The sequence below is a fragment of the Quercus suber genome, unplaced genomic scaffold, assembly GCF_002906115.3.
Source record: "Quercus suber isolate HL8 unplaced genomic scaffold, Cork oak 2.0 scaffold_374, whole genome shotgun sequence".
Taxonomy (NCBI): domain Eukaryota; kingdom Viridiplantae; phylum Streptophyta; class Magnoliopsida; order Fagales; family Fagaceae; genus Quercus; species Quercus suber.
In genome coordinates, this window is record NW_027069826.1 from 310,477 (window position 1) to 319,420 (window position 8,944).

General features: G+C 34.3%; 2 protein-coding genes across 2 annotated transcripts; both read left to right on the forward strand.

Annotated features, from left to right (window-relative positions):
• Positions 1-51: 51 nt before the first annotated feature.
• On the forward strand, positions 52-2,354 carry LOC136062033 (probable methyltransferase PMT26). Its single transcript, XM_065760610.1, has 3 exons — positions 52-393; positions 1,292-1,486; positions 1,873-2,354. Exons 1-3 carry the CDS (start codon positions 146-148, stop codon positions 2,099-2,101), a joined length of 672 nt encoding a protein of 223 aa, XP_065616682.1. The 5' UTR covers positions 52-145; the 3' UTR covers positions 2,102-2,354.
• A 2,294-nt stretch (positions 2,355-4,648) lies between these two features.
• On the forward strand, positions 4,649-6,663 carry LOC111996109 (S-type anion channel SLAH1). Its single transcript, XM_024028048.2, has 2 exons — positions 4,649-5,554; positions 6,372-6,663. The coding sequence occupies exons 1-2, from the start codon at positions 4,676-4,678 to the stop codon at positions 6,645-6,647; spliced, it is 1,155 nt and encodes a 384-aa protein (XP_023883816.1). The 5' UTR covers positions 4,649-4,675; the 3' UTR covers positions 6,648-6,663.
• Positions 6,664-8,944: the final 2,281 nt, after the last annotated feature.

Consider the following 8,944-nt stretch of genomic DNA (forward strand, 5'->3'; position numbering starts at 1 on the left):
TATCTTTATTTATAACTTATCTTCTTCTAAGCAAGTTCACCTGCTTCAGAATTTCTTGACTTCACTATGATCAGATATTAGTGAAAATTTTCATTAAGTGTTTCTGTGAGTGTTTTTGTTCAGGAATGTACCACTGCAAGCATGCATGCACAAAGTACCAGTTGAAAAATCAGAGCGAGGGTCTCAGTGGCCTGAGCAATGGCCACAAAGGTTGGAGAAGCCACCTTATTGGCTTAATTCTCAAGTTGGAGTCTATGGCAAAGGTGCTGTGGAGGATTTCACTGCTGACTACCAGCACTGGAAAAATGTTGTCTCCCACTCATATTTGAATGGGATGGGAATCAACTGGTCTTCTGTGAGGAATGTTATGGACATGAGAGCTGTATATGGAGGGTAAGAAATCCTACATTTTTTAGTACTTTTTTTTTCCCTGATTGGTAAGTTACACACAAATATAGTAGGTCTTATACCCATGAACTCATCCTAAACCTAGCACCACATTCACATAGTTGAGTTAGAGCTCATTGGCTTTTGAATACTTTCTTTCCATCGTTGGTGCTAATGAGCTCTAGCTCAAACTCAAATGACACTTTTTCTCCTATAAGAATGGTCAAGGGTAAGGTCACAAATTCAAACCCATTGGGGGGCATGTGTAACAACAACAAAGCCTTAATCCCCAAACTATAGGGTTGTATCTCAACAGATTTATTGGGGTCACATATATTCTTCTTCCCCATTCTAACCACTTGGTGCATGTTTAATTTATACAAAAACAACCAAGCATTGGTTTCAAAATTTTGGGGTCAGTTATGGATCCTCAACAAAGTAGTTAGGTGTGACACATGTATTTTTTTTGTCATTCTATTCTGTTTGAAGCATATTCTCTGTTGCATATTTAACTAAAAAAAAAAAAAAAAAAAAAAAAAACCTTGGCAGGCCCTTGAAAATGGGTAGATATCCTTTTGGTACTAAATATCTGATCATCTCTCATTAATTTGAGCAAAATGTGATTATTGTTGGGTTAATGATAAGTAGGCGGAGCTAGGGGGGGTCAAGTGGGGCCATGGCCCCCACTAGCTTTTGAAATTTTCCATTAATCTTCTTTTACATTTGGTAATAAATCTAAAAATGACACAAAAATGTTTTCACCCCCTTGAGAAAATTTCCTGGCACTGCCTTAACATTCCCTTTTTCTTATGTCGTAAGGAGCTAAGCGAGGCTCATTTTCCTTTTGTTTTCTGTATCTTTTTGATTAGTTCTTTATAATTTATATAATGGATGCTTCTTTTAGGTTTGCTGCGGCACTAAAAAACTTGAAAGTGTGGGTAATGAATGTAGTCCCAATTGACTCTCCAGACACACTCCCAATAATATATGAGCGTGGTTTATTTGGAATATATCACGACTGGTGCGAATCATTTAATACCTACCCCAGATCCTATGATCTTCTCCATGCAGATCATCTCTTCTCCGGTCTCAAAAAGAGGTTTGTTATCTTATATGTTACATTTCTTGCTGTTTTAGTCCTCAGCACTAACCTCCAATGATTAGTTTGACTTAATGGGTGAGTTTGGATTGAACTTATTGTTGCTGAAACTGAAAACTGAAAACTGAAAATACTGTAGTAAAATAATTTTTAAATGTGTAAATAATACCGTGGGACTTATTTTTAATATTTTTTAGTGCGTGAACAGTGTCAAACAGTACATGAACAGTGTTTTTTGTCTCATGAACAGTAAAATCATGTGATTTTACTGTTCACTTTCCGGGAAAAAAGAAAAAAAAAAAGAAAAATTGCAAAACGTGAAACGTGGACTCAGCAAAACGCTGAGTCCAAACGCACTCAATGTGTTTATAATTATCTGGTCACAGGTGCAACTTAAAGGCAGTGGTTGCAGAAGTTGATAGGATCCTCAGGCCAGAAGGAAAGCTGATCGTACGGGACAGTGTTGAAACCATACGTGAAGTTGAGAACATGGCCAAATCTTTACAGTGGGAAATAAGATTAATTTATTCAAATGACAAGGAGGGATTGCTCTGTGCCCGGAAGACAATGTGGCGTCCCGCGGAGGTCGAAACAATTAAGTCAGCTATTTCTTAAGCATGATACTTAAGTTTAGTCTGTCCAAGGCTGCTGTGGTGCTGATACTACTAGCACTCTAGCCCATTTAGGTATTATTATTCGTCCTCAAGCTTTTTAAGTCAATGAGGCCATACCTGCAGTTCTATATTTAGATGTAAATTATATATATACGGTTGATTATTCTTTTAGTCCCAGTAATGTACTTTACTATATTTACTCTATTTATTCCTTCGTCAATTATAGACAAGATCGGACCTTAATTTTTGATATCTGCATATTATCTTTGATATAAATGAAAATTTAATACTTTTTAATGGTTATGAGGCACGTGTTTTAGAAACTGATCACTACTTGCTATGTTTTTATTTTACTTTCGTATAGAATAACTAAAGTTTAAAATGAAAAGTAATCATATACATGGTAAGTAGTGATTAGTAGAATATAGAATGGGATATAAAAAATGGTATAGATGATTTGCATTCAATAGATTGGTATTAATACAAAATCTGCACTCGTCAGGGTGCAGCATTGTGTTGGGAGGCTTGAGATGAGCTGTTGACCCAAACATCTTGGTTTTGAATCCTCGCTAGGAATTTTCTTAGATTACTTGATACATGGTTTGGCATCTGAGGTCATGTATCCTGGATTTAATCCCCAAGGATGGGTCCAAAGGGGAGCTTTGGTGAGGTTTGGTTTTATGTCATAAAAGTAAAAAGTAAGAAAAATTTCATAATGTTCCTTGTTAAAAATTTTCTGGGTTCTTAAATACCATTTTGTGGATTATATATCCCCAAAGACTTTGCATCTTCGTCTTGTCCTAAGATTGCTGTGGCATCTGAAATCAACCTATTCTCTATTTTAGTTGCTTTTTTCATTGGCAAAATAGGTGTGCCAGAATTTGATAACTATCATGTGTTGAAGCTAAATGTGGGTGCCAAAACCAAATCGGCTGAATTTTCTTTTGATGAGAATCAAATTTAATGTTATACAAGAAAATTTAGCGTTGTTTGGACTCTGCAGCTTAGATCCCTTCAGTTCTTGAACATAGAGCCTTCTCATTTGTGTAGGTCGGGGTCCACTTCAATATACTCATGGGTTTGTTTGGTATTAAAGTAGAGCAAAGTAGAATTTTAGTTGTTGAGTTTTTGCGATAAAGAACTTTAATTGAAAGGGATTTAGGGTTTTTAATGGTCTAAAAATGCTTTAAGGGGGGGTTAAAGCTCTCTTTTCTGAAATTTTCAAAATAATAGAAAGTAGATCTAAGTAGAGTTTTTGTGATAAAGAGTTTTTTAAGTGCAAGAGATTTAGGGGATTCTACTAGTTTTTCTTTGGAGTGATTGAAAAGTGCTTTATGGGGAGAGGGGTGGGGGTTAAATTTTAAGGGGATTCTTAAAGCTGAAAACGACTTTTAAGGCCAAGCTTAGGGGTCCGTTCACTCCGTTGCAGAGCCATACAGTGCTTTTTGTACCGAAAAGTAGCCGAAAATAAATTGCAATGTGTAGAAAGCCACTAAAAAATTGCTTTAGGAGGGTGGGTGGTGTCCTTTAAGCTGAAAACAACTTGAAGGCTAAAGCTTAAATTTGGAGTTTTTAGGAGGGTGGGGAAAAATTATACAACTCATTATTCATATTTTATAACTCTACAACTTTAAAGTATTAGGGCCTGTTTAGTAGTAGATTTCAAGCATCGTTGTTCAAAATAATGTGAAAATTATGATTTAAAAAGTGTTGTAAAAATGTGTTTAAAGTATTCATAATGCAAAAAATGTGTTTGGTATCATATTGCAAATAACATAGTTTAAAATGTGAAAAAATATAATTGTATGTTTGGTATTTTTTTTTTAAAAAGCTGACACATACAATAAAAATTATTTAATTTTATTTTTTGAGAGAGAGAGAGAGAGAGAGAGAGAAAAAAAAAAAAAAAAAAAACTTTAAGAAGCCTTATGGTACGTACCTACATTTAATTGTTCCTCTTGGCTCTCTCTTTCTTTTTCTCTGTTAGTTAGCACCCACAAATTGAGACTATTACGATGATCAAAATATATTTCAATTAATAAATGAATAGTATGTGTGGTAGTTGTTTCAATTAATCGAAATATTTGTTAGATTATATTTGATAATTTGCAACAAATTTGTCTGAAATTTTAACAGAAAGTATATAATAAACTTCTATTCTCCAGTCAGAATAAAAATATAAAAAACCTCTATCTGGAAAAGTTCTATCTTTCTTTTTTTTGGGCTTGAAAAGGTCTTTACATAGCACCAGAAGAAACATCAAGACTCGCGAGCATCAAGCACCAAGCACTAAGGCTCTGTCAAAGGCTCGGCGGATCGAAACTGAGCCGGTCCAACCATCACAGCTGAGAATACCCCTCTATATCAATACCCATTGACGCAGCCCATGCATTGCGTCATTTGAGTCATATTAACCACTACATTTCTTATTATTTTTTACACGTTCTCTTCTCTCCTCCTCTCTTACTAAATAGTTTATGAAATAGAAAATAGCCTAGTGTGCATAAACTCCCACACGCTAAAACCATTCACTAAAGTTTAATTTCCAATAACACTAAGTCTCTAATATCCTCCTATGGCAACCCAAGGATCTCAATCTGAGATTGAAGTTGTGGTTGAGGCATCCACAACCTTCACAAACCATAATCAACAAACAGTACTCTCAATCATAATACTGAAACGATTGTTAAACACATTCAACGCAATACTAGTCAAATTTCATGCAGGGTATTTCAGAATAAGTTTATCTCTAGGTAGCCAAGTTTTTTTATGGAAGACACTAAATGGACCAAGCAATGACACAAGTATTCTACGTCACGTGCTTCACATCCTTCATCCAACGCCTTTTCTCGTACTATGGTCTCTGGCTCTGTTTATACTTGTTTTACTATCTCTGCTTTACCTCTTGAAATGCTTGTTTCACTTTAACACAGTGAAGACAGAGTTCTTGCACGACGTAGGGGTCAACTACCTCTTCGCTCCATGGATTTCTTGGCTTCTTTTGCTTCAATCTGCACCGTTCATAGCTCCAAAAACCTTCCCCTATTTTGTCCTTTGGTGGGTTTTTGTGATTCCTCTGGTGCTGCTTGATGTAAAAATCTATGGCCAATGGTTCACTAAGGGAAAGAGGTTCTTATCAACCGTGGCAAATCCAACTGGCCAATTATCAGTCATCGGAAACTTGGTTGGAGCTCAAGCTGCTGCGTACATGGGGTGGCAAGAAACCTCTATTTTCTTGTTTTCCTTAGGCATAGTGCACTATTTTGTGCTTTTTGTGACTCTTTATCAGCATTTTTCGGGTGGGATTCAGCTGCCAGGGATGTTGAGTCCGGTCTTCTTTTTGTACTTTGCAGCACCGAGTGTGGCGAGCTTGGCTTGGGAGTCCATAGCTTGGGCTTTTGATATTGTTTCAAAGATGCTATTCTTCCTCTCGCTCTTCCTCTTTACGTCTCTGGTATGTATTTGTTGCATTGAAAATTACGGTCATGACAATAGTCACGTAGTTTGGATGTATCACTTTAGATAGAACTTAACCCCAGTTATATATATTTTGTTTAGAGATATTTTTTAACTTAATTATGACATCCGCTTCTAATGATTGCTTTTTATCATTAAATCAAATCTTATGATAAACCATGCAACTAGCTAATTTGACCAAATTAATTAGATCATAATTCATAAGCTGCTTTTGTAATTGGAATCAGATTTATCAAAGATCATATGCAAGCTTTTAACTCAAACAAGATTTTTAAATTTAGAAATTATAATATTTTGCCATATTAATTATAGATATAAAATAAAGCGAAAGTTAATACAAATTTTATAACATGAAATTTATAAATTGATCGATGCTATAAATGTTATTAGTGGATTTTAATAAAATAATAAATTAATGAATGCTATAATAATTATTTTTTTTGTGATTAAAAACACATTAATTTGTAATAATCAGTTAGTAAAATTTGTAGTATATATTTCTAACATCACTCATATATGGTCTTATTGAAAGTGTTTGATGAAAATAAAATCTGCATTGATATCAGATGACTCTTTAATTTTATGACTAGCCCAAACCTGCTCCATCCGTTCATGGGTTTAGAAACACATTTTGGAAAGTACTTCTAGAATAATTAGGACTTACTTTCAATCTTAAGCTTCAAAATCACTTTCTCTATTTCGAACGAAATCCCAAGTAGTCCAATATTGGGAGCTACTCGTAAGTTGCATTCTTTTTCAGTGTAACAAGTGAAGCAGAGGTTATGTGGTTTCAGGTTTTCAAGCCAAATCTTTTCAAGAAATCAATGAGAAGATTCAATGTGGCATGGTGGGCTTACTCATTCCCGTTGACTGTCCTTGCTCTAGCTTCCACAGAATATGCACAAGAAGTGAAAGGGAGCATTGCACACATCCTGATGCTTCTTCTATTGTCAATATCTGTTTTAGTTTTACTTGGTCTTATGGTATTCACTTTGTTCAACACTAAGATGCTCTTATCTGACAACGATCCAATTGTTACTCTGCTTAATCATTTACAAAGAGTAGCGTGACCAAAAGATGTAGATTATAAATAAAATTCAAGCTCAATCGTGATACAAAGTTTACACAGTTTAACTCTAGTAGCTTGTAAACTTCATTATTACTTCTAACTCATTTCCTTGATATATGTGGGATACAGTACACCTATTTCTATGTGAGGACCATAAAAGTAGTGATTGTAGAGTGCTTATGTGCACTTGACACAATACATGTTCTAAAATAACCATGTGTCGATCCTGTGACAAAATTTTTACTAATAAGTGTTGATTGAAGAAGCTTTTTACTGATTGTAGAGGGTTTATATTCACTAGATGGAATACGAACATGACACATGTCCTAAAATGGTTATATGTTAGTCCTGTTAACAAAAAAATATTGGAAAAAAATGTTACTAATAGGTGTTGATGGGATAAGCTTTTTGTTAGGTATTGATGGTAAAGAGAAAAACGTTTTTGAGTTTTTTATTATTTATTATTTAGGCACAAATGTTCTTTTCGTCCCTATATTTTGAGGTCATTTCTATTTTGGTCTCTACATTTCTATTTTACCACTTTTAGTCCCTAATCCAATTAACACTTGTTATTTTAGTCTTTTCCGTCACTTAACTAACAGAAAAAGCTGACGTGGCAAATGGAGTGCACTGTTGACACAGTAAATGCTGACGTGACGAATAAAATAATAAAAAAATTATTTATTATTTAATAAATGCCAAGTAAGCATAAAATAATAATAAAATAATAATAAATGCCACCTCAGGTCCATGTTAGTTTAGAATTTTAAATTTTAATTGATCAATTAAAAAAAAACATAATTAAAAATAAAAAACACATGAATTTAGATCTAACATCCTCTTCATCAAGAACATAGAAGAGCACAATCCAGAAAAAATCATACAAATCCAGAAAATCAAACACAAGAACACAAAAAAATCAAACTTAGAAAAATCATAAATGCTCTTTAGATCTGGTAATTCATTGGTTTCTCCATCTTCATCTCTCTCTCTCAAACATAGAAAAGAAACAAAACAAATCTAAAATTGGCTTTTGAATCTAACAGCAACCCATGAATACAACAATTACAACCAAATCTAAGCAAGGTGGAAACCCAGATCAACAAAATCATAACCCACAATTAAATAGACAAAATTTCTGAACCCAAACCCAAAACTCAACCCAGTTTTTTTTCACCAATTACGTAGAGACAAAACTCAAAGACATTCAACAATTACACAAAGACAAAACTCAAACCCAGATTTTTTGGCCCCAAACACAAAAGTCAACATAGATTTTCTTATGCTTTCTAAGAAACCAAACTCAAAACTCAAATCCCAAATCGATGAACAAAACCCAAGATTCGAAACTACAAATAGCCACAGATTTAGAGAGAGAGAGAGAGAGAGAGAGAGAGAGAGAGAGAGAGAGAGAGAGAGAGAGTTAGGTTTTTGGCCATGGGTTTAGAGAGAGAGAGTTGGGTTTTCAGCCAAGGTTGAGAGAGAGAGGGTCGGGTTTTCGGTCTAAGAGAGTTGGGTTTTGGCTAAGGTTTAGAGAGAGAGAGAGAAAGCTGGGTTTTCGGCCATGAATTTAGAGAGAGAGAGAGAGTTGGGATTTCGGCCATGGATTTAGAGAGAGAGAGAGAGCTCACCTTCAACGGAAACCACCTTCAGTCACCTCCGATCCAACTTAACCTGAAACCACCATCAGCCACCTCCACCTTCACCTTGAGAGAGCGCTTGAGATTTTCACTGAGAGAAAGAGAGCTTGGAGATTAGAAATTGATAAATTAGAGATTCTAATTTCTATATTATTCACGGAGAGAGAGCTTGGAGCTTGCAAAAGACTTTTTTATTTTTATTATTTTTATTTAATTTCTATATTCATTTATGATTTTTCTAAGTTTGATTTTCTTGTGTTCTTGTGTTTGATTTTCTAGGTTTGTATGATTTTTTCTGGGTTGTGCTCTTTTGTGTTCTTGATGAAGAGGATGTTAGATCTAAATTCATGTGTTTTTTTTAATTCTGTTTTTTTTTTTTTTTTAAATTGATCAATTAAAATTTAAAATTCTAAACTGACATGGATCTAAGGTGGCATTTATTATTATTTTATGCTGACTTGGCATTTATTAAATAATAAATAATTTTTTTATTATTATTTTATTCGTCACGTTAACATTTACTGTGTCAACAGTGCACTCCATTTGCCACATCAGCTTTTTCTGTTAGTTGAGTGACGGAAATGACTAAAATAACAAGCGTTAATTGGATTAGGAACTAAAAGTGATAAAATAGAAATGTCGGGACCAAAATAGAAAT

Bases quoted from the DNA above. Each gene is read 5' to 3' on its own strand.
- LOC136062033 (XM_065760610.1), top strand. From the start codon at position 146: ATGCACAAAGTACCAGTTGAAAAATCAGAGCGAGGGTCTCAGTGGCCT. The intron at 394-1,291 runs GTAAGAAATCCT...TGCTTCTTTTAG, and splicing joins ATGAGAGCTGTATATGGAGG to GTTTGCTGCGGCACTAAAAA. The intron at 1,487-1,872 runs GTTTGTTATCTT...ATCTGGTCACAG, and splicing joins TTCTCCGGTCTCAAAAAGAG to GTGCAACTTAAAGGCAGTGG.
- LOC111996109 (XM_024028048.2), top strand. From the start codon at position 4,676: ATGGCAACCCAAGGATCTCAATCTGAGATTGAAGTTGTGGTTGAGGCA. The intron at 5,555-6,371 runs GTATGTATTTGT...ATGTGGTTTCAG, and splicing joins TCTTCCTCTTTACGTCTCTG to GTTTTCAAGCCAAATCTTTT.